The sequence below is a fragment of the Monodelphis domestica genome, chromosome 4 (assembly GCF_027887165.1).
Source record: "Monodelphis domestica isolate mMonDom1 chromosome 4, mMonDom1.pri, whole genome shotgun sequence".
NCBI lineage: Eukaryota > Metazoa > Chordata > Mammalia > Didelphimorphia > Didelphidae > Monodelphis > Monodelphis domestica.
This window is the reverse complement of record NC_077230.1, coordinates 37,325,843-37,353,335: the sequence shown is the minus strand read 5'-3', so window position 1 is coordinate 37,353,335 and position 27,493 is coordinate 37,325,843. Positions and strand designations below refer to the sequence as shown.

Genomic DNA, 27,493 nt, shown 5'->3' with positions numbered 1-27,493 from the left:
TGTTTTAAATGCATACAATGAAATACATAAAAAGACAAGGAAACCAAATTCTTCATACCCAGTTATCAAAATATTGAAGGAGGGAGGAAAGAGCACAGAACCCCTTTTTGTTTCTCCAAATGCATTTTATTATTATTTTTCTACTTCTAGAAATAAGTGCTTGTGACCTTTTTTTTGACTCTTCACAGAATAATGTCTTTAAATGTATAAGTAACCTTTAATTCAAAGGACTAATTACTTTTCATGCTTCTCTTGATAGAATGAGCAGATGAAAATAATTTGTTCCAACAGACAGGAAGGTGGCTGAAGCAGGTGCTGTGGAGTTCTTACAGTTTGGTCAGATATTGAAGACACCAAGGCATCTCAGGCCATCACCAGCCCTCCTGATTCTCCTCTCAGCACTGAACTTGGAGGACTCTGTAAGGGAGAGTGAAGCTGACTGTGCAACTTTGCTTCACTTAAATCCAGTTCATGCATGAGTCAATTGTTGTGGAAAAACACACCCAAATTTGTAACAAGGTCTCACCCCAAGAATGGAAAGCTCAAAAACCACTTCAATACAGCAGTATGAAAGAATAAATAAAGAAGAATAGGTTTTTAAGATGGTATAATAACCTAGGCAGGTAAAATGGCCTAAAGGTCAATAGAATAGCATAGAGCTGGTGGAATAGCCCTGAGGGTGGTAGTGTTGCATAAGAGGTAGTGTTATAGCTCTGGAGCTGATAGAATGACCCAAGCTGTAGATCAGGTTTTTCATATTTATTGAGGGTCCCTGGGCTTGTCACCTTCTAGGGAAATCTTCACCTTTTCCCAGAATAGCCAGTCCCTGGGTGGTCTGGAGTGTTCCAGATAGAAAACCTGAGGAAACGGGCATTAGAGGAGCAGGGTACAAGTCCATGTAGACATGGAAGGTTGTTAGTGAACTCAGGGGCCACAAAAAAGGAATAAGGAACATGTGCAGGTTTGGGGGATTCAAAGCCTTCAGTGTGCCTGACTCATGCTTCCCCCATTGTCCCACCTGCCATCATTTGTCAGTATAGGGGAGATCTCCCTATCTTTATGGAACACAGGGAGAGTATAGTACAGTAGACGACCACTATGGGTGATTAATGATGCCTAACAGTTCAGAACTAAGGTAAATACAGAACAATAAAACTAATAAAACACAACAGGGCAAAGTTGATGGAAATACGGAACAGAACAGTACAGAACCATTATGAGTGATAATAATACAGAATGGTTGACTGATTAATAATTCAGATTGTGTGAAAATACCAGATTTCAGAACAGGAGGCTCCCACTTCTATCACTGCCCATCTCTGCCCACCTCCGTCAACATCACCTTCTGAAGTCATGGATGCCCTTCAAAAACACAAAAATAGTCAGCCTCTGGTCCCAAACTCCTGTTCCTCCTCTGAGAGAAGGTAGAGGGAGGAGGCTCTACAGATATCTCTTCTTACCTCGCAGTCACATTTAGACATAACCACAGTGGATGGCCAAAACTTATATGGGCAAAAGAACTCTATAAACCATTTCTTCACATTAAATACACAGTCTTAAAAAGTGAACCACAAATTAGTGAAAATAAAGATGCAAACTTTTTTTCCATCCAAGTTCATGGACCCCCCCCCCCCCCCCCCCGCCCTCCCCAAATCCTACCCATGCAATCTTTGTAGAGAATCCAAGTTAAAAAGCCCTCTCATTTAAAAGCAGTAGATCTACAACCTCAAACACTTCCTAGCCGTGTGGCCCTGGGCAGATCACTTAACCCCCATTGCCTAGACCTAACCACTCTTCTGCTTTGGAACCCATATCTAGTACATACAGATTCCAATAAAGAAGGTAAAGGTTTAAAAAAAAAAAGGCTGCACATCTAGCAGGAGCCAAGGGGGCGGGGCTACCTCTAGAACTCTCCTGATTGGTCCATGTTCTCGGGGTCATAGCGTGGGGGCACAGCGTGAGGGGGCTGACGTCACCTCCGTCCCTCCCTCCCTTTGGAAAGCTTAAACGCCCGCTGCCGGCTCCTGAAGGAGACTCGGGACACGGTCCCTTCCGGCCTGTCCGCTGTCCCTAGCCGCCTTCTTGCCACGGTGCCTCAGCTGCTCCTGCTACCGCTCCATGAGGAAAATGCTCGCCGTCGTTTCTCGCGTGCTGACAGCCGTCTCCCAGAAACCGGTGAGTTGTTCAGGGAAGGGGGGTGGCAGGAGCGGCCTGCTGGACCAGGTCGTCCAGGCACGGCCCGGCCTGGCTGAAGATGTGTGAGAAGGGGAGGAGAGGCTAGGCCCGTGGGGTGGGAGTGGAAGGCCAGGACTATCTCGGTCAGCGCCTCCGGACCAGCCTGGGCAGGAGGGGAATGTTCTTCGTGTTGCGCCTGACCTCCCCACCCCCACTCCCTGCTCTCCGCTTCCTAAATTTAAAGGGCCTGGGCTTCTCTGTCCCTCGCTCCTAGTCTGATCCAGGGTAGGGCAAGAGGGCGACCTGGCGCGGAGCCCTCCGACCTCTCGTACCAGAGAGCCTCCTCCTTGTGCCTTATGAATGAACCGGGGCAGCAAGAGAGTTTCTGTGGTTCATGCAAGGTCACACCTGGAAGTCAAAGCGATCTAGGGGATCCCCATACCATGGCTGGTTTAAAAATGGGCAGAGTTAAGAGGAAAGATGTCAGGACCCCTAGTAGGGTCCCCCTTTCTGAGCTCTGGTAACTCACCAGCAGTTACATGTGCAAGTGTCACCTCTCTGAGCCTTAGTTTCCTCATTAAGAATGGTTGGTAGCTCTCATTGCCAGGGCCCTGCCTTTCTCGTAGGGCTGCTGGGGGACTGGAAGGGGGCGGGGATCCGGGTCGGTGTTGAAAGCACCTATTACTCTGAAATGAAAAAGTAGGTGCTACGAAATGTTATTTGTTGTTAAAATTGTTTTCTCATTAGAGCTAGGGAAAAAACTTTTAGGCCTCCCTCCTCTTAAGCTTTCCATCTGGGATTTTTTTTTTGCACATTATATTGATTTTTAAAATTTATCTCATTAGTTCAGTTTTGCTCTTCAGCTATTCAATGACTTGGAGAAATTTTCAAATTCTAAAGGAAACAAAACTGAGAGGAACGGTTTTATTATTACTTTTTTTTTTTACCTAGGATAAATAAAATTGGAAAGAATGAAGTCTGCTTTGTGGAGTTCTGAGGCACCATTTTTAGAGTGGTCCTTTGTCACTTTTATAGATTGCATTGCAGACCCAAGCAGCCATGGCCAAGCATCAGTTTATGATTCTTCTATATATTGTGATCCCGTCAGGGCTTTAATGCTGTAATTTCTCCAGTGTCTCTTCCTACTTCTCCTTTCCCCCACCAGAAAAAAAAAAAGCAAAATAAAAAAATAAAAACACTAGTACTTTATGGGTAAAGATTAGGTTGAAGGATGAGAAAACTTCTCCCTATTTGTTCATAACCCTTTCTTTGCCTACATTACATGATAGGAGGGAAGCAGAAGACAAATTCTTGTGGACATTTTTTACCCCTTTAGGAACCCCTTGGCCGTTTAAGTTTGAGGACTTGGGATCAAATCCTGATTCATAGACACTACCTGTGTGATCCTTGGGCTAGTCACTTAACCTCCTTAGGCCTTACATTTCTCATTTTTAATATGAGAGTTGGACAAGATGATCTTCGTGGTCTCTTCCAGCTCTAGATCTGTGAACCTATGATAATATTACCTAGGAATACTGGGAGGCAGGAAAGAGAGAGCTCCAATAATTACCTGGAGACCTTTGATCCCACTGGGTATAGGATCTAAGGTGTCTCTCGTCTTTCTAGGCACTTCTCTTTCCCCCCCCACCCTTTTTTTTACCGTTTGCAACTTTTGAGCTGTTCCAATCAATAGCCTCCTCAGCAGCAAGGATTGCAGGCATAATCAACCATTTAACATTTACTCTTAATCATATAATGCTATTTATTTCTATTTTTTAGAATAGAATCTCCCATGCTTTATAATATTCATTACAGTTTCTTTCTTCAAAGCTTCAGTGATCTATGATTGTGGGTACATTCTCTTTTGGTGCTAGTTACAACCCTTTCATGCTTTTTCCTCCATAGATTCACCACAGAGAATCCACCTTAAATGCTGGGGGGGTTTCCTCCAGGTCTTACAGTTCTTCTACTGAAACAGGAAAAAGAAATCAATGACAAATTGGGATAATGTATAAGCTTGGCGTGCATTAGAAAACTAAAACTACTATATTAATATTTGAATAATCAAAAAGTCTTAATTTCATTAATTAAAGTAGTATAAGATATTTTTAGTTATTTTGATAATAAGTCTACATGTTCAATTTTTTTTTCTGTACTGAGGAAAAATAAGGAGAATATTTGAAAAATGAGAATTAAGTTTAAGCATTCTAGCAAAGGAAAAAATATTTTTAAAGTAGTGTCATTTTTTTCCATTCTAAAGTAGAATCCAGAGCTTCTCAGTATCTAAAATTGACAAGAAATTTAAGTTTAAATAATTCTTCCAGAGGCTCAATGCCTTCATGATAATTATTTGTTGACAGTGTATATTTTTGCTGTAAAAAACTGCTGTCTTAGTTAGAGATTATTTTGATACATTTATATTTACTAGGAAATGGGAAAACTTATGCCCAACTACCCTTAAACCATAGGTATACTTGGTCTATTTCCATCTACAAGTCAGAATTGTCATTGATAGAATTTTAAGTTTTTACAGTGAAATTTAATTCATTTTTAGATATGAAACAATGGAATTCTGGAAATCTTTAACAGTTAAGGAGACCCTTCATATACAAGAAAGGAGCATAATTGTCCCATTACAACTCCTTTTAGCTAGGAATTGCCATTCAATAAATAGAGTTGAAAAGGACTATAGAAGTCTTAATCTTAATAGGCCCCCACCACTATTATCTTCCTCCCCATTTTCCTGGTAAGGAAATTCAGTTAAGACATTATGAAGATTTTTTTCTGGCATTCTACACACACATGTATATATATCAAATATTCCAAAACATCTGAATTTTAGAATATCAGTACTTCCCCTGTAAAATATGCAAATATTTTATGTAATTTGCCTAAATAAGAAAACATAATGTTTTATCTGATGGGACATTAGCTACTTTTTTTCACAATTTAACTTATTTTTGTTTATTTCATTATATTTTTCCCAATTACATGTAAAAATTTTCTCAACATAAATTTTTTTAAAATTCCAAGTTCCAATACTCCCTCCTTTCTGTCCCTCTCCCACCCCTTGAGAAGATAAACAATATGGTATCAATTATGCTTGTGAAGTCATGCAAAACATATGTCCATATTAGCCATGTTGCAAAAGAAAACATATAAGAAAAATCAAGTTTAAAAAAGTATGCTTCAGCTTATCAGTTCTCCATTGGTCCTTTGGAATTGTCTTGGATCACTGTCTTGATGAGAGTGTTTAGCTACCTTTTTTAAAGGAAAAAATTAAAATCTGAATGTGTTCCTAATGGAAAATTATGAAACTGATCCATAAGGTCTCACCTTTAGAACTATAAGAGACATCATTCATCTAGTCCAGGTTTGATAGATAAGGAAGGTAACCAAACCCACTTGAATTGAAGAGGGATGATATGAACCCAAGTCCTTTGACTCCAAATCCTACAGTTTTGCAAGATCAGATATTGAAAAATTAAAGCTGGCAAGTTAATGTTAATTACATTCCTATCTCACTTATAATTCTTCACAAGAAGCTTGAGGACTGCTAACCTTGTTAGTCCTCATTTTGGAAGGTGTGAAGAGACCCTTAACAAGTTTTATGTAGCAGTTCTGCTCAGGAGGGTTTTATAATTATAAATAAAAACTTGAGTTTCTTTATTGGCTCTGGCTCACACTACTAATGAATAAATAACACAAATTGTCTCTAATAAGGAACATCAGAGTAGGAAGCACTTAGTTTAGATGAATTTGTAAGAAGGAGATGCAAAACTAATTTGAATAAACAAGAAGACACTTGCTGGAGCTAGGAAGATCTGACATAACCGCTAGATAAAAGAAATATTTGGTTAAGCCTTTTTTGATGACAGAAAAATTCAGTAACAACAATATTTAACTAACGAAATACTAGTAATTTGAACCTTGTGCTAATTTGCATATCATGATTATAAGTAGAAATTTGATACCAACAATGGTAGAAATTTTGTGAATGCTTATTGACTGATTAGTGAGTTGTCTTTTTGTAAAAGTGTATAAATAAACATATATACACTTGTAAGCAATTCTATTTTCCATGGATCTGTACAAAGTTTAGCCCCTGAACCTATGTAAATAAGCAGTGAGATACAAGATACACATTATCCCCAAGGGTATTTTATGTTGTGTACACTGATGAGCTCTACCATCAACTAACTGCATGATTCTAGGCACATCACATAAATTTTCTGTATGTCTGTTTAAGTTCAAATATGGCCTCAAACCCTTCCTACTTGTGTGATCCTGGGCAAGTCACTTAACTGTTTGCATCAGTTTCCACAGTTTCTAAAATGAGAAGGAAATGGCAAACCACTCCAATAAGTATCTTTGCCAAGAAGATCCCAAATAGGTTCACAGAGTCAGGCATGACAGAAAACTCAACAACAACAAATATGGCTCCAACATTTTGGGGCTCAATGACCTTTGAAGATTACTCAGGAAATGATACTTCAGAATTAAAAAAAGAATTACTAAGAAATGTCACAAATAGTGAAAATATAATTGCTTTCCTTTTGGAGAGTAGGGATGGGTCCCAAGATGCCAACATTTATATTCAATTAAGTGCTGAGATGTTGCTCTATTTTAAATTACCTAATCTTTGCATACTTAACCATATCTGCAACATGTAATTTCTTTGTGGGTAGTCTTTCTACATTTTGTCTTGTAACTCCAACCCCCTGACACTATGCAATGCAATATGCATTCCATTCTATAAAGGTTGACTGACTTGAATTGAAATCTAAAGCTGTTTTTCACTGATACAAATTGTTTCTTAGGAATACTGAACATATACAGTATGTTATATAATAGATTTCTCTGCAGGTATAGTAACACTGTATAGGTTGAAGAGAAGTGTAATAATTAAAATTAAATTATGATTACATCAAAGTAGTAATAGTAAAGAGAGGGAAAATGTAGGAAAGAGGTAGAGTTGACTACACTATTTGCTGTTTGATGGATTGAAGCTCACCACCAACAGACCCTTGGTTTCAGTTTATGAGCAGTTTTCTCCACCCACTAGCTCTCAGGAACCAATCACAGTTCCTTAATTTGCCTGTCACCCCTGATTCCCATTTCGTTGGTTTCAACTTCCTTGCTCTTTACTTGCACATCTCAGTGGTAAAAGATCTCCAGGTCCCTGATTGATTATTTCAAAACAAAGCAACATAATGATGTGAGGAGTTCCCATCCCACATAAGGACCTTTTATTATTCAGTTACTTTCAATTCTTCAAAACCTTGTTTGGGGTTTTCTTTCCAGAAGTACTGGTGTGGCTTGCCATTTTCTTCTCCAGCTCATTTTACAGATGAGGAATCTGAGGCAAATAGGGTTAAGTGACTTACTCAGGATCACACAGCCAGGAAGTATCTGAGGCTAGATTTGAACTAAGTAAGATGAGGCTTCTTGACTCCCTTCTATCTGTTGCATCACCTAGTTGTCTCCACTGTGCTACCTTAGTTGTCCAGGATTGGCTTATTCTAAGAACTCAGAGAATGAGTATTTAGTTATATATAGCCCATAACAGTATCAAAAAGGCAGCAAAAGTACAAATGCAAACTAGTCATCTTTCTCAGCACTCCTTTAAAATAAATGGCAGGATATTTTAAACAAACAAAAAATTCCAAAAATGAGCCCAAGCTCATGAGTAAAAATTTCCAGATAAAGTTCTTAGGATGATATCAATTACAAGCAAATGTTTATTGTCCAAAATGAAGGTTACCAAGATAATGGGAATTGAAATCTTCCAAAGTGCTTGCTTTTGTCTTTAAAGAAAACAAGAATAATATAGATCTTTCTTGGCCATCTAACTTCATTTGTTCAATGTGAAAAATGTTTATATATATTTTGGTAATTGCTCAATTCTTCCTGGATACATTTTTTCTTAAGTATAGGTGACGTCAATCAGAAAAATAATCAAAACTACTAGAGTAGTTAGTATCAAAAACAGGCTTTTTAATCAGAACAAGGGAAACAGTGACCACAGATAAACAGGCAGAGCCAACTGCTTTGGGATGACCATGTTTCAGGGAAAGACCAACAGTACTATAATTACTGGGAATTTCCACTGGACTGCACTGGGTCCTAAGGAGAACAGGGAAAAGCAGTAATCAATTACATGAGTTCATTGAAACTTAAGAAAGAAGAGCTAGCAGGAGTCACAGATGCTTGGGAAAAGATGTATTAGCCTATTTCCAGGTATTTGGGGTGATTGAGCTATGATTGCAGGTGCTTTAATAATTGTTTCTTTTAAACTCAGTCTTTAGGAGAGAAGTAAGCCTGATTCATAATCTTTGTCTTGAGGAGTGGCTGGGAGTGATTCTCTGGTTCTCCAGATTTTATCATCCTCTCTCAACTTCAGTTTTCCAGTCTCTGGGGACTAGAAAAAACGAATTCATAGTCAGTTTACTCAGTTGAATTCTTTGTTTCATCCTCTGGAAATGTCAGGAATGAGAGTAGTTAAAATAAGGCCTTCAGAGACATAAGTGGATCAGAGATATGCTTATATAGAGAGATTTAAAACTTTTTAACCAAAAGAATTTTTTAAAAACTACTTAAAAAATATTGGTAGTAAATTAAGTAGCTGCTTCTTTAAATTAGGCAAATGTTTATATTACCAGTACTGAAATAACTTGACATTCAGTGTTAATGCTGCCCATGAAGTTGGAGTCAAGAGAAGCTGCAATTATTTTTATGGACTTTATTCTGTTCCTCTGCTTCTGGATCTTTTCTTGAGCCATATTCTACTCTCTGTTCTAAGCCATTCCTTTCTTTTGTTCTTTTTCAGAAAATTTATTTTATGTCGCTTAGGGTGGATTGTGGGGCAACTGGGTAGAAGAGATAGATATTATTAGATAAAAAAAATCTTCACCTGTCTTTTATACAGAGCACTTGCCAAGTTAAATGCCTTAGGGCCATATCTTGAGAACTGAACTGCTTGATCCTAAGAGGTTGAGGGTGTAAGAAAATGAAATTCACAATATTGCTAATCAAAAATACAATTCAACATTAATTTTCTTCATTTTATTGTTGGTATTATTAACTCTTAGGGAACATATTATTAAAGCACTAACAGAATGGGACCATGATACTAAAGAAGGAAGAAACTAATTTAAAGGTGCTAGATTGACAAGATTTTAAGTATTTCTTTTCATACTGATAATTTTTAAGCTGCTTTTCCTTTTGTCCTTTTTGAATGATATGGTTACTTTAAGAAACTCAGTATACTAACTCATTATTTTGGAAAGTTAAAACTTTTGTTAAAAAAACAAATGTAGTGGGAAGCTGGGTAGCTCAGGCCTAGAGATGAGATGGCAGGTCCTATGTTCACATGTGGCCTCGGACACTTCCTTTCTGTGTGACCCTGGGCAAGTCACTTAAACTCTGTTGCCTAACCCTTACTGCTCTTCTGCCTTAGAATGTATTGATACTAAGGTGGAAGGTTAAGGGTTTAAAAAAAAAACACAAACACATACATACAAATGTAGATATGTGTGTGCTTTTTTGTTTATATATGTATTTATATATGCACACATATACAATAGATATAAAACCCAAAATATGGTATACTTCATCAGAAGTGATTATACCTTAAATAGGCTTGGAGCTTATGCCCTTTTCATCCCTTTCAGTTTTTTTTTTTATTATGTGAATTAGTTGAATTCTTAATTCTTTTTATTTTTTCCCCAAATACCGCTACTCTAGGGAGCTGCTACTGAGGTAAGCTATCAATTTTAAAACATTTTTTCTCTTTTAACTAGCATAAGAAATGTTTATTTTACTAATCTGTTTCTCATTTGTCCTTTTTACCATTCAAAGTTTTTCTTTTAAAATGGCATAAAATACCTTTAAAGACTTCATGTATCATGCATTTTCCTGCTTGGTTTATATTTTATGTTAAACCTATGCAAGTTAAAACTAAAGATAACCAAAAAAAAAAAAAAACCCTGACCTTCAGAAGTTAGTCTTTGAGAAAATGAATGGTTTCGCATATTGTTAATAAATTATATAATACAACATTAATTTTCCTCACCTACCCAGTACTCTTTAGTCCAGACAGAGCAGCTGTGGAAGTATGATCTAGATGCTTCCTATGGCCAAAAAGTTCTTTTGACATCCATATTATACTGTCTTTTTCACATAAATTGCATCTAATCATCTTTTTTTCTATTTTGGTGTCATTTTAATCAAATGTAATATTTTAACCACATTTATCATTGACTAGAGACTAAAAATATGATCTAATGCAGTTCCATCAACATGATTTAATGTAAAATCCTACAGATAGATTAGAGCCAAATAGACCAGTTTAAATTAAATGTAAAGAAATATGAATTTAAGAGAATTATTTCATACATTTCTGCAAAGCCTGTGTAATTTTAACTGCACATAATAAACAAATTTAATTCAGCTGTAACTCATCACTTAATGTCCTCTTTTTATAATGGTTGTTGAGAACCATTGGAGTAGTTAGAATCTTTTATAGTGTTATTTTCACATTTTTGTCAGTTTGTAATTTGTCAAAGTCTTGTCAAGTCTCAAGGAAAAAACTCTGGTTTATGCCTATTTAAATAAAGAAACTAAGTGGTCAGATTACATTTGTTTTCAGTGATTTTTCTGGTTAGAAATCAATCTACACTGATTTCATTTTTAGCTTCTTAACCTTGATTTAAATACTATCTTATTCTTTGAAATTTATCAGAACTTACCTTGTACTTTTGAGATCCCTTAGAAATCATAACACATTAGGAAAACTAATTTGATTTATAGTAAGCATAATCTTTGCCTTTCATGGTTTTTATACACATTCATCATCATTTATAAATTAGAGTAGAAAATGAACTACTTTTGCAGACTTTCTTAACCCCTTGTATTAATTTTTACAAACATTCTGCCTAACTTGTTCTAAAAGCAATTACTAGATAAACATAGCTAACAGTGACCAACTTGTATAGTTTTGAATGTTTCAACAGTTAAAAGCATTTTTATGCTCAGTGGTTAGAGTCTGACCTGGAGATGGACAGGAGGTCCTGGTTTCAAATGTGGCTTTGGACATTTTCTAGCTATGTGACCCTGGACAAGTCACTTACTTAACCCCAATTACTAGCCCATACCAGCCCTCTGCCTTGGAACTGATACTTTGTATCAATTCTAAGACAGGAATTAAGTGTTTGTTTGTTTTTTCCCTGTATTTAGAAATTGAAGAAATATAAAGCATCTGGTTTAATTTAACCTGTTTTGTAGTGGGATAAAGTACCATATGTGAATGGTGTTGACTTTGAAGTCATAGAGATTTTCAGTGCCTTGAGGACTCCAGACCTCTTTAATATTATTGAGGCCCTCCATAGAAACTTAAGATAGAATTTGTGTAATTATTCTAGAAATTCAGTTCACAGCATAAAAATGTTACTGATTCCATAAATTATTTGGTAGCAGCCTAAAATAGCTAATTATTGAGTATTACTGCTAACTCTTCTCTCTTTCCAGCATTATATTATTTTTCCCCTGAGTTGATCTGAAAGTTTGGTTGTTTTTAATATTCAAATTCATTTGTATTTAATAATAATTATCATTTTTATAGTACATTCCTTATAGTAACCTTGTGAGATAGTTGGTACAAATATTTTTATCTTAAGGATCTGAGGTTGTGACTTTGTGACAAGGAAATCACTTTAAAAGACTGATATATATTAATTTAAGGTCGCCAAGGAATCCAGCTATGTAATTCCTAAATGAAAACTCAAGTCAGCAGTCAACCTTAAATACCCCCTCTGTTTAGGCTGGACCAAAAGGCCCAAGCCCTTAGATAGCTGAGGCAAAGAAAAGAGATCAGTCCCTATCACTCACGTGACCAAAATGGAGAAACAGTCTCAGGGGCCTCCACCTCCAGCCTCCTTCAGAGCAAGCCCTCCTCTCAGACCTCTCCAGGAGCTCTCCCTCCAGGATCTCTCTCCTCTCAGACTCCTTCAGAGCAAAACTTCTCAGAGCACAACCTCTCAGAGCAAAACCTCTCCAACCCCCCCCCCCCCAGTCCTCAGACCCCTTTATCTTTAAGAAAACCATCTAAGTTCCCTCCCCTCAGTTCTCACATCTACCAATCACTGTCCATGTCTTCCCTGTGCCAATGGTGGCTCTAGCTTAACCCAGGACCGCCCAGAGGTCTGCCCCTTTGCACATGTCTGTTGAAGGTCATATTCTCAAATAATTAAATCTTGATCCTTGCTGCAGCCCTTCCTAAATCCTTTTACTCTGAGTAGGGTGGAGATTGTAGTTTCAAGATCTGGTTCTGTCATTCCAAGTATCTCTATTGTATCAATTCTAAAATCAATCATGACTCAAAGAACTTCCTGTTCTATGCTTAAGCATAGGTCAAAGCCCTTTCCATTGTTTAGCAAAAGGTTTCTGTCCTAAAGTAGTCTTAGGTAGGGAGGAGAAGGATCCTCCCATGCCCGGGGGTTTCACATTCCAATAGAGTTCTTACTATCAGTAGGAAATTTTTTCCAGTATGAGATTTCCCAATGGGGAAATTTCCAACATTCATAAGTCTAAGAAATTTTAAGGTTTACAATTTGCCCATGGTTATTGTCAACATCAGCATTCTGATCCAGCTATCTTGATTCTAACATTATTCCTATTTTATCACAATGCCACTTAAATTCTTGGGATTCACTGATCTCATTTTTTTTTTTACCTTTTGACGCCATTAAAAAGATCATATTGGGGGCAGGTCCTGGGCTCAAATCTGTCCTCAGACACTTTCCAGTTGTGTGACCCTCGGCAAGTCACTTAACCCCCATTGCCTAGCCCTTACCACTCTTCTCTGCCTTAGAACCAATACACAGTATTATTTTTAAGATGGAAGTAAGGGTTATAAAACAAAAACAAAAAAAAAAGATTATGTCATTGCATAATGATTGACATGCCTTTATGCCCATTGCACACCATATTTTGAAAGGTGAAATTAATTGCCTGTTTTTCCCAAGTTTGGGGTAGCAAAATGAACCAACCCAAGACCTTAATATTGGCTTATTGGCTTAACACATTTTTCATTAATGTGCATTTTTATCTAATTTACCCAACTTATTATATAATATTGGTAGCTTAAAATATTTTTGTCTGATTCCATAACGTAGGAAAATGAATCTAATTGAATCATAACTTTATTGAAACCATGATTCTAGAAACAAAGCTATCTAGCTATTGGTTATCTGTACTATTGCAGGGAGAGCATGGATGGAAAATTGCCAACACTTCCAAATTTAACTGCTGTTTTTTTTTTTAGTCTTCTTCCTAAAAAACTAAATTTATTGCATTTGTTTATTTTGAAGACTGGAAGAGTGCTATTGGCAACCCGTAACTTTGCAAATGATGCTTCATTTGATATTAAGGTAAGGAAGATGCTTTATTTTATCTTAGTGATGAATTTTTAAGAGTTTTTCACTTCTGTATTGATATAGTTATTTTATGAAGTTATTTGGCTAGAATGTGTGTCACAGAGAAAGTGCTTAATAAATGGTGAGTGAATGAATTAACATGATTGACTTGACATCTTTTTTATTTCAGGGAATTGATTGTTCAAAAAAGTTTGCTCTTAGACAGGATTATAACTTATTCTTTTAAGAACTGTGGGATTAAAAACAGAAGAAAAACATCTGCTTGATCACATGCATCAATGGGGATATGAGTAGGGATGTAGACTCTGAATGATCACCCTAGTGCAAATATAAATAATATGGAAATAGGTCTTAATCAATGACACATGTAAAACTCAGTGGAATTGTGCATTGGCTATAGGAGAGGTGTGGGAGGAGGAGAGAGAAAGAACGTGAATCATGTAACCATGGAAAATTTTTCTTAATTAATAAAATTCAATTTAAAAAACTGATTATCTTTATTTGTAGGTAGGACAAATAGGAAAAATTAAGTTATTAATACATTTTGGGATTTGAATCAATGAAGAATATGAGTATTTCTATGAATGTTTCTTTGATAGTCTATCAGCAAATAACTCAATTTTCTTAGGTGAAAGCTATATTTGATAGATTATTTTTCTATCTAAATAAATCATTTTGACATGAGTTTTAGAAAAACATGAGATCAGAAGTACTATGAAACATTTGAGAGAAGCTACTTAGCTATTATTTATTTGATTGAGGTAAATTTTAGAATGTATTGGGAGTATTTACACTGAAATAAATGAAATTTCCAGAAATGTGACATTCATCGCCTTGAGGAGGGCCCTCCCACCACAACAATTCTTACTAGAGAGGAAGGTCTCAAGTACTATAAGATAATGCAGACTGTCCGTCGGATGGAATTGAAAGCAGACCAGCTGTATAAGCAAAAAATCATCCGTGGTTTCTGCCACTTGTATGATGGTCAGGTGAGTAGAAATTTGGTGAGAACATAGTATTTGAATTTTGTTATCTATATTGGTGAAAAGTTATAAATTCTAAGACCTATCATGAATAATAAATGTTAATAAGGTTAGTTAGTTGGTTAGTGAGGTTCTTCAAAATCTTATAGAAGAGTCTTTTACTCAAAGTAAATGAATCAGATGGTTCCTTAATGAACTCATTAACAAATCATTGAGTCAGCTGTATATTTTGCCTTTTGTAGAAAAACTAATGATTGTCTTTAGCTATTAATTAACTGTTTTGAAACAGACTTTACAAAAATGTAGTTCAACTCAAATTAAAAGTCATAACTACACAGTGCAACTGAACAAAAAATCATATAGTGGGGAACTTGTCATCCTATTATAAAAAGGATTATAGAGGAAAAAATTTAAGCTATATCTTTTTATTTAAGAAATATAACTCAAATTAGAATTTAGTGTATTAATTTAGTTATTTGGCTCTCAGACTTTACCAGATTTTTGCAGCTCCTGCCTCTATTTGTATTCCTTTTTTTTTCCTTGTTCAACAACTTCTGTGGGAGTGGTCAAGGCTTGCCTTGTAAATACAACTCTGCCCACCTTTGTTCTCCTGCACAACTGTCCAGTTAGGGTAGACACATTATATGAATGTAGAATGTGAAATGTGTCTCTGCCTTTCAAGCTACGTATAATCTAATGGGGTAGAGAAAGTATTTTTTAAAATCCTGTTCTATGTCTAGCTAAAAATCTAAGTAAATATAAGTGTTTACTTTAAAAAAAAAAAACCTCTTGTCTTGACTCCTCAGTTCTTTAAGTTTTAGAATTTATTCTTTATGGACATTGTTGGTGCTCCACATGAACTTCATTGGGTTTGGCTATATAGTTTTAGTATTATGATCAGCTGCTCATTTTAGGGGAAAGGGTTTTGGGGAGGACAGAGCTTGATTTATGGAGCAGAAATTTTGTATTATGCTTTAAATGAAGGGTTCTTGTAGTGTTCCAAATTTTTGGCAATAACCTAGTGGTCTCATTTAAAGAGTGAGAGATAGATTTTTTAATTGCCTAGTGACCCCTTGTTTTCCTTCACACAGGAAGCTTGTTGTGTGGGGCTTGAGGCTGGTATAAATCCTTCAGATCATGTGATTACAGCCTATCGAGCTCATGGCTTTACTTATACTCGTGGACTTACCGTTCGAGAAATTCTGGCAGAGCTTACAGGTTTGTTTTTGATGCATTTACGAAAACAATTTTTTTTGAAATTATCATAAAGACCTAGTTTATACATTTTTCCCCCAGTGAAATAATTGCCTTTACAAGAGTTAATATCAGAAACTTTTTTTCTTTTAAAACAAAGTAGTTTATTAGAAGGGAAGGTTCTCTGGCTAAGGGAGTGGGGAAGGATATAATGGTAAGGTTTTTTTAAAAAGGATATTCATGATCTACATCATTTTATCTTACCCTGAATTTTAATAAACTGAAGACTTTGACAGAGTGCCCTAATTTTACTCATAAAATATGAACTGTGGATACGTCAGTCATGCTTAACTTTCTTTTTCCAAGTGTAAAAACAGATTTCTTCTCTGATTGAAAGGTGTTATTGAAAGTTAATCAAGATAGATGTTCTATGAAGTTTAAGTCTCTAGGTAATTTATTTTTTAGATTTGACATTTTCTTTAATGTGATAATTCAAATTCTTATATTTACTTACACGATTATATGCTATTATGTGCTAAAATAGGTCACATTTATTTCTTCTGTTTTCCATGTTCTCTACCTCAACATATAAAAATTGAATTACTCCCCCATAACAATTATACTCCTGTTTTTGTTGATATTAAAATTGGCCTTAAAAGGGTGATCATATGCTATGATTCTTTTAAGCCACACTGACCCTTGAGTTTTAATAAGATTATTGCTCATCTTGCAATGCCACATTTTGGTAAATACCTGTGGCTCTTGAAAGCTGCCTTGGTGGGCCTGGCTGTCTTAGAAGCCTCTGAACCATGACCTGGCAAATGTTCTAGCCAAGAACTCTTAAAGAGTGTATATACAAACAATACAAGGTTAGGATAGGATGCACATTGGGGTCAATAGTGTCAGGTATAGAACTGGAAGAAACTGTAGCTGTCATTGTGTTCAACTCCCTCATTTTCTAGGTGGAGATGTCAGGTAGCCCTGCCCAGTCACACACATGATATGGAGCACAGTGACTTTGAACACAGATCTTCTGACGCTATTGTACCAAACTTTACAATTGCACCAACCTGAAAAAAATTAGAGATCGCTTGGAGCATTGGGGATAGGGATAGGAACTAGACCTGTGATTCATTGGCATAGGGAATACCCAGATCAAGAAACTTTAAAGCATTTCCTTCAGCATAGTCTCTGGGTTGACCAACTTCCCAAGGATCACACAGCCAGAGTATGTATGAGATAGGACCTGAATTCAGATTTTTTTTTTAAACTTTTTTCCATGCTTACATGATTCTTGTTATCTCCCTTCCCTTTTCTGGAGTTAACAAGCAGTTCTGCTGGGTTATATGTTTATTATCACTGAAAAAGAAAAACTAACCTTTTGATCCTTTTAAAAACTTTATTAAATGAAAAACAACCAGAGTTTCCCCTGGCTGAAATTCAATCTCTAAACTTTGAATCAAGTTTGATTCAGTTTCCTCCTAGGTGTAGGATTGGTCCTTCTCTAGACCAATCTCGTGTCTGGACATAAGGGGCATGATCCCTCCCCCAGCACGGGATTGGTTCATTCAAGACCAATCCCACACTAGGAAGTAGTAGGGAGGGATCCCTCTGAGGCATGCTGGGGGATGCAGTTCCCCCACCCACAACACTTTAAAACCTATACCTATTTTCACATTATTCATTTTTGTAAAAGAGTAATCTTTTAAAACCAAAACCCCAAATCATAAACCCATATAAACAAATGATAAATCATGTTTTCTTATGTATTTCTACTCTTACAGCTGAACTCCGGTCTTCCTGGCTCCAAAGCAAGCTTTTTATCTGCTATACCATATTAATACTAAGTTTTATTGCATTCTGCTTTGGCTTATTCTTTGGTAACTGACAAGATATGGCAGGAAATGCTAGGTAGTATCTGATTTGGAGAAGGAAATGGCAAACCATTCCAGTATATTTGCCATGAAAACCCCATAGACAGCATTAAAGTGCTAAAAAGACATGACATTGGAAGATGAGCCCCTTAGAGTTGAATGTGATGAAACAATATCCAAATGCTTTGATACATTGCAGAAGTTCCTCATTGTTTTAAAATCTGACTTGAGATTAATTCTCTCTGGAATTCTACTTCTGTTCCCTGTGTTACTTCTTTTCTTGTCACTGACTCAAAAGCTAGGTATGAAAAATGAAAATGATTGGTATTTTGAACCAGCATAAAGTCCTACTGGTCTGGGTACCTTCTGAGGTGGAAGTTGAGGGAGAGGATGGGAATTAGCAGAAGGTTCTTCTCTTACCAAGGAATTGCTGTTGAGTAGTTAGATTTGAACAGAATTGGGCAGATGCTGAATGATTTGAATTATACTTGGATTTCTAAAGAATACAGCCTTCTAAAAACATGTTTGTATCTTTTACCTCTAGGACGAAGAGGGGGCTGTGCTAAAGGAAAGGGAGGATCAATGCACATGTATGCCAAGAACTTCTATGGGGGCAATGGCATTGTTGGAGCTCAGGTACTTTGGGTTCCTGGGGTATCTGGGATCGGTCAAAAGGCAGATTAATATCTAGGCCTAGTCTGGATCATGGGGCTTTTCAAAAAGAAAATTTGCCTGTGAGATTACCATAGGAGAACCTTAAGATCTTTTTTTCACATGTTGCCATGTGCACAAACAAAAACTCTACCTGCTTTTGTCTCCTTCACTTGGGACTTCATTGTATCTTTCTCAGCTCTTACTCCATTATCCCCTCCACAACCTTCAGTGGCACCTTACTACCTATAGAATCAAATATAAACTCTTGTTTGACATTTAGAGCTTTTTATACCCTGACTTCCAGTCTCCTTACACTTTTTCATACTTGACTACCTGCCCTGTGTCCTGTTTGATGTCCCAACCTCTCTTTTCTCTCATTTTGGCTGGTGCTCATAGAGCTGGTGGCTCAGTTGACAGAACACTGGGCCTGGAGTAAGGAGAACCAATGTCAACTCCAGCCTCAGACACTTAATAGATTTGTGACCCTGGGCAAGTCACTTGACCTTTTTTCACTTCAGTTTCCTTATCTGTGAAATGAGGATAATAATAGCATCAACTTCATAAGGTTATTACAATGATTAAATAAGATAATATTTATAAAGCACTAGGCACAGTATACATAGTAGGTACTTGATAAATGCTTGCTCTTTCCCTCTTGTACCTGAAATTCATTGTCTCAACTGTTCCTTTTGGAGTCATTGGATTCTTTTAATACTAGAATCAAGCTCTACCATCTTCATGATCCCCTCAGTTTCCCCCAGCTGCCAAGGTACCCCCTCCCAACCATACCTTGTGTATATTCTGTATCTCTATTGTGTCACGTTGTCTTTTCCAATACCATTTAAGTTTCTTGAGGACAGAGATAATTTCACTTTGTCTTTGTATCCCCACTGCTTATCAGGGCCTCAGACATAGTAAATGAGCATTTAATGAATGTTTGTTGATTGATTTCTAGAATTTGGTGTCAGAATCTGGGCTTGAATCTTGACTCTGCCACTTGTGATTTGGGGCAAATTCTTTATCCTGTTTCTGGGTCTTTGTCTTCCTCATTTGCAGAAAAAGGAGATTGGAATAAATGAATCCTCTGATTCCTTAAATGTTTGCAAAGCAAAGTTAGTTGGGTGGTGAAGTCAGCCCTTGATTATATTTAATTTATTATCTGCTTTGAATTAGTCTCGTGATATGGGATTTCCTTTCTGGTGCTCAAAGGCCTCTTCAGAGGCTGAAATCAAGAGAGGTTTGTAGAGAAGAGAAAGAATTTGCCTTAAGGATTAATGATCATTTTCATCAATGAGTATAAATAATCAAGTGGAGATAGCCAATTATTATCTGTCTACAAAATGTTTATTATAGTTTCTGTTAAAATTTATAACTGTGATAATATTTAAAGAAACAGTTAACCTTGCACTTTTTACTCATGTAAGTTTTCCTCTTTCAGAAAATTATTTTAATGGGGTCAGCAGCAAAATCTTACTGTGATAATTGCTACTCTTTTTTTTGCCCTTTTTTTCTTTTTTTCTTTTTTTTGTTTTTTTTTTATTTTTTTTTTAATTTTATAGTATTTTATTTGATCATTTCCATGCATTTTTCATTAAAGACAAAGATCATTTTCTTTTCCTCCCTCCCACCCCCCGTGGCCGACACGTGATTCCACTGGTATCATATGTGTTCTTGACTTGAACCCATTGCCATGTTGTTAGTATTTGCATCAGAGTGTTCGCTCCGAGTCTTTCTTCTGTCATGTCCCCTCAGCCATTGTAGTCAGGCAGTTGCTTTTCCTTGGTGTTTCTATTCCCTCAGTTTGTCCTCTGCTTTTGGATACTGTTTTTTTCTCCTTGATCCCTGCAGATTGTGCAGGGACATTACACCACCACTAATGGAGAAGTCCATTATATTCGATTATACCACAGTGTGTTTGTCTCTGTGTACAATGTTCTCCTGGTTCTGCTCCTCTCGCTCTGCATCACTTCCTGGAGGTTGTTCCAGTTCACATGGAAATCCTCCACTTTATTATTCCTTTGAGCACAATAGTATTCCATCACCAACATATACCACAATTTGTTCAGCCATTCCCCAATTGATGGGCATCCCCTCATTTTCCAATTTTTGGCCACCACAAAGAGCGCAGCTATGAATATTTTTGTACAAGTCTTTTTGTCCATTATCTCTTTGGGGTACAAACCCAGCAGTGCTATGGCTGGATCAAAGGGTAGACATTCTTTTATCGCCCTTTGTGCATAGTTCCAAATTGCCCTCCAGAATGGCTGGATCAGTTCACAACTCCACCAGCAATGAATTAATGTCCCTACTTTGCCACATCCCCTCCAGCATTCATTACTTTCCATAACTGTCATGTTAGCCAATCTGCTAGGTGTGAGGTGATACCTCAGAGTTGTTTTGATTTGCATCTCTCTGATTATAAGAGATGTGGAGCACTTCTTCATGTGCTTATTAATAGTTTTGATTTCTTTATCTGAAAACTGTCTATCCATGTCCCTTGCCCATTTATAAATTGGGGAATGGCTTGATTTTTTGTACAATTGATTTAGCTCTTTATAAATTTGAGTAATGATAATTGCTACTCTTAACCCAAACTCTGTGTATATTCTGTGTATCCTTATAGTTTACTGTGGCTCAGTTCTAGTCTTCATTTTAGGTACCTCTAGGAGCTGGTATTGCCCTGGCCTGCAAGTACAATGGAAAAGATGAGATTTGTTTGACTTTGTATGGAGATGGTGCTGCTAATCAGGTTAGTGTATATATTTTTCTAATATTTTGTTAATAGATTTATAGTTGAATTAATTAATTTTAAAGAATTTATGTTCCCATTTATTATGGACAGTTATAAGGCAGAATCTCAATTTGTTTTTTGTTTTAATATTACTGATTTGTCAAAAAAAGAAAGTTATTTTCTTTGGTATTGGTATATTGGTAACTTTTTCTTTAATCATTAGTAAAGTTTATTTAGAATTGGACTAAGTTCCAACTGTCACAACATCCCTTAAAGGAAATTTTGTCTTCTTTAGGGATTTGAAGCCCTTGTTGTTTGGCAGAACCTCTCCCAGGAGAAGCTATCCTGAGAATCAGAAGTAGAATTTAAAATGAAACTTGAGCTTGAGGAACAACTAAATTATCTTCTTTAAATTTATCTTTCCTGCATAATTGTGGAAGTGCAAATAGTTCTCTCACTTTAAGTAAATTCTCATGCAAATTCAACCTCCTGACAGCAGAACCTTGTGGCAGAAAGAAGCTGGCACTGAAAAGCCAGGGTGGGGAGTGGGGACTGGGGAAGTGGAGTTCTGTAGAACATAGAGGGGTATGCAGCCTGCAAGGGGAGTGGGACATCAATTTCCCTTATGCTAACTGGCTTTATAGGTGATGCTTACTTGTTGTTTGTTTCAGACAGGTGTAATTTTTGTTTCTTTTTAAAACTTGGTTAAAAAGAGCCAGGTTTTAGAAAGGATTTCTATATGGTGTAAAGTAGCAATTTTGTAAGAATGTTAGAGGCAGTATGACATGGTACAACAGCTAGAGTGTTAGACCTAGAGTCAGGAGGCATTGGGTTCAGTTCCAACTTAAGATATTTTTCAGTTCCTTCATCTATAAAATGGTGATAAAAGCATCTTTTCAGGGTTGTTGTGAGTATAAAACAAAATAATTTTGGTTAAAGTGTTTTGCATATCTTTTAAGTGATTATATAATTGGAAGTTATGGGGAAATCTCAATTATATCTTATTGAACATACTTTGAAGCTGTGCATGTTTTTTAGGGTCAGATATTTGAAACTTACAATATGGCAGCTTTGTGGAAATTGCCTTGTATTTTCATTTGTGAGAATAATCGATATGGAATGGGAACTTCTGTAGAGAGAGCAGCAGCCAGCACTGACTATTATAAAAGAGGAGACTATATTCCAGGAATAAGGGTAAGATCTTATCAATCTAGTTTTTTAATGACATTCTTGAATAAACTTATAATTCTTGTTATTTTAACACATTAACCAAGAAATGTAAAGCTGATTTTGAGACACTGATTTTTCCATATATTGATTGCTTATAACAGGTAGATGGAATGGATGTTTTGTGTGTCCGTGAGGCAACAAAATTTGCAGCTGCCTACTGCAGATCAGGAAAGGTAAGGTCATTGGATTCTTCCCCTTCTGTTTCATTATAGAGAGACCCAAGATTCCAAATTGTGTTTGTTGATCTTAGCATTAGAAAATAACAACCTGCCATGTCAATCAAGTTGAGACAACAAGCATTTATACTACTGTTTAATAAAGAATTAAATTATAAATAATAAACATCTAGGCACTAGGCAATTCCAGAGAATAAAAAGACCCTATCCAACATTTCCCATTTTTATTTCCAAGTTCTTTCCTTACCACTTTGCTGGTGTGTTAAAGTCATGGTAGAACAATTGAGAATTTAAGATAGCTTAAAATAGATAGATGTAGATTTTGACTTCTTAATCTGGTGTTAGGGGCAAACCTGCAAATTACATGACTTGAGTAGATCTGTACTTGTTGAAATAAAGACCATATAATCTCACACCAGATCTCATTGCATCAGTCTTAGAAATTAGTAGGAAGAAATTGGGGAAAGGATGAACCAGCCACTTAACAGCTTTAAGATTTTGCGCACCTTTCCATTTTTTGCAGTAGGCCCAACTCTTGAATTGATAAGGCATGCCAAGATATAAAAAGCACAAAGATTGGCCTATGAAATTCTCCAAGTCATCTGGACAAAAATGGTTTGATATTAGCTTCAAAGGTTTTAGTAAAGCTTCCTCTGAGTACTTGATCTTGTGCTTTTCAAAATTTTTCTCAGTGACTTGAGTGAAGGTATTTGCAATCAACACAATGTTGGATGGTATTATTAATACACTGGGTGACAGAATAAGTTTGTTTCATGTATTTTAAGAGTGACAGTGCAAAGACAAAATTAGGACCATTGAGTAGGAGTTGCAAAGAGGCAAATTTAGCCTTCAGCTAAAGGAAACCTAACAATTAGCCTTACTTAGCCTTGTATGATTAAAATTAATATCCAATAACTCCAAGTATTATATTTTATAAGATTTATTAATAACCACTTGAAGTAGAGGAAAAGTAAAACCTGAGTAAAGAGCAGTTTATTCACGACCGTGTTCACAGAAGAAGAGAGAAGAGCCAAGAGGGGGCAGGGTTACAGAAACTTTATCTCCAAAACATAAGGACGAAAATGGGATTCTGGGAAACTGAGTCCTGAGGTACAAAATTCTAATTACACAGTCTAAAGTGGAAAGGTTTACTTTAACCAGTGGTGGTTTCTTCCTTCCTGCAGGTCTTCCAACAAAGTATGGCTAACTACTTATAGGGGTATTTGGGGAGAAGCTTTTATAAGGAAGTACAGATGGCTTTCGAAGGCTTCTGATGTCCTTCCCATGTTTCTGTGACCTTGAAAATTTAGAACTCAGCATGCACAGGCCTGGTTATGGCAAATGTGAAAGAGAACATAAGAATTTAGGATCATGGGTATTGAGGCCAGTTAGGGGTGAGGACACCAAGGCCTAGGGATGTTATTACATAACTTCCTCAGGGTCAGTTTTATTGTTTGTTTTTTGATATAGCTAATGAGATTTTTTAAATCTACATTTGAACCAAGAGATATTTGAAACACATTTCCAGGTCTTTTATTTTCATCATGTTTTCTTCATTTTGCAGGGCCCCATGGTGATGGAACTACAGACATATCGTTATCATGGACACAGCATGAGTGACCCTGGTGTCAGGTATAATAAGAGGGACTCTGAAATGTGATCTTCAATTAAATTTAAAATAGAAATTTGAGAAGAATTTTTTTAGAGTGTATATCCATATCCTGAAAAGTATAGAAATTTCAAATTGGGTTTTCTTACTTATAATGCCAGATAATCACTTGGAGATTTTTTTCTCTCCATTAAATTAGATAAGTTTTATCTGAGGTATCAAACATTTGCAAAAGCAATAATTAAAACTGATAGTAAAATAGGCTATTGTACTCATTTAATTGCATTGAGAAATCAGTACTATAGAAGAAAAATGTACAAAATGATTTACACACAGGGATAGAGTTTTATTAAATTCTCTCATGGAGTCCTTAACTTAAGCAAGGTCTGAGAAAGAAAATTATTGTTAGGGGAACTTTATGTGTATTTTTTTAAATATTGAACTTCTGATTTAATTGTTACCCCAAATTTCCTCTGCCACCTCCCCATATGCAACGTGCCCAGGCTTACACAAAGATAGAACTTAAATCCAGATCTTCCTAACTTTTACTTCCTGTTTAATATGTATTGAACTGCTCTGCCACAGTTATCTCTCAGGATAACTGAATGTATAATGAAGATATCAAACAAGGGAAATGATAAGTCTTCCAAGTGTAAGGATGATATTAGAAAATAAATATTGTTTTATTAGTTTAGAGATAAGAAGTAGAGGGGCTGGCTTGAGAAAGAATTAGAGTTTGAAGCAGAGCTGAGAGAGCATGTCAATTTCAAATGTTGACAGTTATAACCATTTTTGGTCTCTGGCAGTTGGCAGAGACTTAGAGACTCTTTCTCAGGGCTAAGAGGCCCTAACTGGCCTTCCTGAATAATTCTTCTACATCCTTCTGCAAATTCTCTACAAAATCCTTCTGAATCTTTGATCATTGCCCAGATGCCACTGGAGCACATGGGCTTTTCATTAGTTACTTCTTACTATATCAGCGGCTCATCTTTTTCTCTTGTCATTTGCTTCTGATGATATCTTTGATGCGACTTTATGCACAGTTTTGATAAGGCCCATCTTCCAAATGTTCCCATTTGAAAATAACATTTCACTGAGTGTACACACTCTGGAATATTTCAGAGCCTCCTAAATTAGATCTATGATCTTTCAAAAGTGTCTTATCAGGAGAAAAATGTAGATAAAGTCAATTATAAAGACATTGAACAGTTAAATAAACAACTAACTAGGCTTAGTCCATCGGTTGGTAGGTAGATAAATAGAAAGATAGATCTCTGACTATGCAAATGGAAAGTGAGTTAGAGCCAGAGTTAAACAGGAAGAGGAAGATAGTTTTAAGAAACTCATCTTTATATTTCTAGGATTTTGTATAATGTTGCTATGTAAAAATGTCACTTCCTTACAGCTCTTCCTATGCCCATAAATTCCAAATAATAGTCCACAGCAATAATAACAACATAGAGATGATTGGGAAAAACAAAGATAATTCTCAGAATGCATGTGGTGGCAGTAGTATTCATAATTTTCATTCTTTCCTTGATTATAGTAAGAACAGTGTTTATCACATGTTTAGATTCTCGCTCCTTTGACATGTTGATTTTTCTTACACATCACAGTGTCATTTGAATTATAATTCCCAGTGTTCTTATAGAAGACAGCAGTATTTCAGAGAAGTATTATTGCCTTAATATAAGATAAATGTTCATTTTTTCACATGAATTGTATTTTACAATGCAATTTCTCCAACTCTGGAAGAGGACATACTTTTACCTTATAAAGATAATGTTTGTTTTATTAACACAGTTATCGTACTCGGGAAGAAATTCAGGAAGTGAGGAGTAAGAGTGACCCTATCATGCTTCTCAAGGATAGGATGGTGAACAACAACCTTGCCAGTATTGAAGAATTAAAGGTAAGATCATATTAAGCAAGTTTGCCTTTCTTCTTTCCTGGGTGTCAACTTTTAAGGAGAAAAAAAGGCAGGCAAGTTCTCTGTACCCTGGAAAAGGACTTGGTCAGGCCTAAAAAAAAAAAAATCAGAAAATAATCAACCATTTTCCTTTTTTTTTTGAAAACTTAAACCTCTCAGTAAGCTGCTACTAATGCTTAGCTACTGTAGAACTTACTATTAAGAAAACTGGTTAGAGAAATGTTCAGCAGCATCTTATATTCTTTTTTTTTTTTTAAACCCTTACCTTCCATCTTGGAATCAATACTGTGTATTGGCTAGGTAAGGGCTAGGCAATGGGGGTTAAGTGACTTGCCCAGGGTCACACAACTGGGAAGTGTCTGAGACCAGATTTGAACCTAGGACCTCCCATCTCTAGGCCTGGCTCTCAATCTACTGAGCTACCCAGCTGCCCCCATCTTATATTCTTATGTAAGCTCATAGGAATGTTTGCAGTTGAGCGATAAACAGCTTACCACTTAAGTAACATGAATACAGTCTGCTTCCAAAGTCTCCTTGGGAAAACAAACAACTAAACATTTTCAAAAATGGTTCAACAAATTAAGTCTATCACCATCTTAGTTTGCTTTTTAAAAAATTGGTAGAAATACCATTCACCATCTTTTATGTAATCAACAAGCGCTAATAGCCCTCTGAAACATAGCAAATACTCGAAGAATATTGGTTTTAGTACAATTTTCAGATTCTTTTGCCTTTTTATTTTTTTAGGAAATTGATGTGGAAGTAAGGAAAGAAATTGAAGATGCCGCCCAGTTTGCTACGGCTGATCCAGAACCACCTTTGGAAGAATTAGGCTATCATATCTACTCCAGAGAGCCACCTTTTGAAGTTCGTGGTGCAAATCAATGGATCAAGTACAAATCTATCAGCTAAAAGGGAGTGGGGTACAGAAATTTCTATAAGGCCTTTAATGGAGCATTATTACTGTGTCAACTTTAAGAAACTAATTGTTAGGGTTTAAGAAAGAGATGAAGTTTCCAAAAACATTTTCAACTAAGTTAAATACACACATTAAAATTCAAAATACTCCTAGTAACATCCATACTATATTTCTACATTATGTTATTGTTTTATTAAAGGAACTTAACCAATTCATTAGATTGTGTGGTTATTTTACAGCTTATGATGACTTTTTTAAAGATAGAGATTAGAAAAATGTATTAGCTGAAAAATTATGTTTTCTCTCATATACAAAACCCTTCTCTATGTCTATATACATTTGCTTTGTGTTATTTATTCAACATTTTTATTTCAGGGAAAACCGTAACTTGCTTGGTTCCCTGAAGGAGCTGATAATATACCATAGGGAGGAAAAATGCTTTTACCTTCAGCTAAATCAGCTAGTGATATCATTTAATGGCATATTTGAATGGCAGGCATTGTAGGTTGTTATTAGTACATAATTTAGAATAAAATAATAATACTGTTACAATGAAAAATTCTGTCAAATATCAACATGACCA

The 27,493-nt window shown here is 36.2% G+C and overlaps 2 protein-coding genes across 3 annotated transcripts in view; one reads left to right on the top strand and one right to left on the bottom strand.

Annotated features, from left to right (window-relative positions):
• Positions 1-1,977: 1,977 nt before the first annotated feature.
• On the top strand, positions 1,978-27,125 carry PDHA1 (pyruvate dehydrogenase E1 subunit alpha 1). Of its 2 annotated transcripts, XM_007493483.2 has the most exons (12): positions 1,978-2,175; positions 9,922-9,936; positions 13,545-13,604; positions 14,426-14,599; positions 15,685-15,811; positions 18,206-18,297; positions 20,972-21,064; positions 22,085-22,240; positions 22,378-22,449; positions 24,017-24,084; positions 25,865-25,973; positions 26,739-27,125. In XM_007493483.2, exons 1-12 carry the CDS (start codon positions 2,119-2,121, stop codon positions 26,901-26,903), a joined length of 1,188 nt encoding a protein of 395 aa, XP_007493545.1. In that variant the 5' UTR covers positions 1,978-2,118; the 3' UTR covers positions 26,904-27,125. The 2 variants fall into 2 exon arrangements, with proteins under 2 accessions (XP_007493545.1, XP_007493546.1); XM_007493484.2 differs by lacking the exon at positions 9,922-9,936.
• The window catches only part of MAP3K15 (mitogen-activated protein kinase kinase kinase 15), an 89,073-nt gene continuing 85,895 nt past the window's right edge, over positions 24,316-27,493 (bottom strand). The window contains exon 21 of the mRNA XM_056826079.1: positions 24,316-26,082. The gene's annotated coding sequence lies outside the window, so the exon portion shown is untranslated. The remainder of the gene's footprint in view (positions 26,083-27,493) is intronic.

Bases quoted from the DNA above. Each gene is read 5' to 3' on its own strand.
- PDHA1 (XM_007493483.2), top strand. From the start codon at position 2,119: ATGAGGAAAATGCTCGCCGTCGTTTCTCGCGTGCTGACAGCCGTCTCC. The intron at 21,065-22,084 runs GTTAGTGTATAT...CATGTTTTTTAG, and splicing joins GAGATGGTGCTGCTAATCAG to GGTCAGATATTTGAAACTTA. The intron at 25,974-26,738 runs GTAAGATCATAT...TTATTTTTTTAG, and splicing joins CCAGTATTGAAGAATTAAAG to GAAATTGATGTGGAAGTAAG.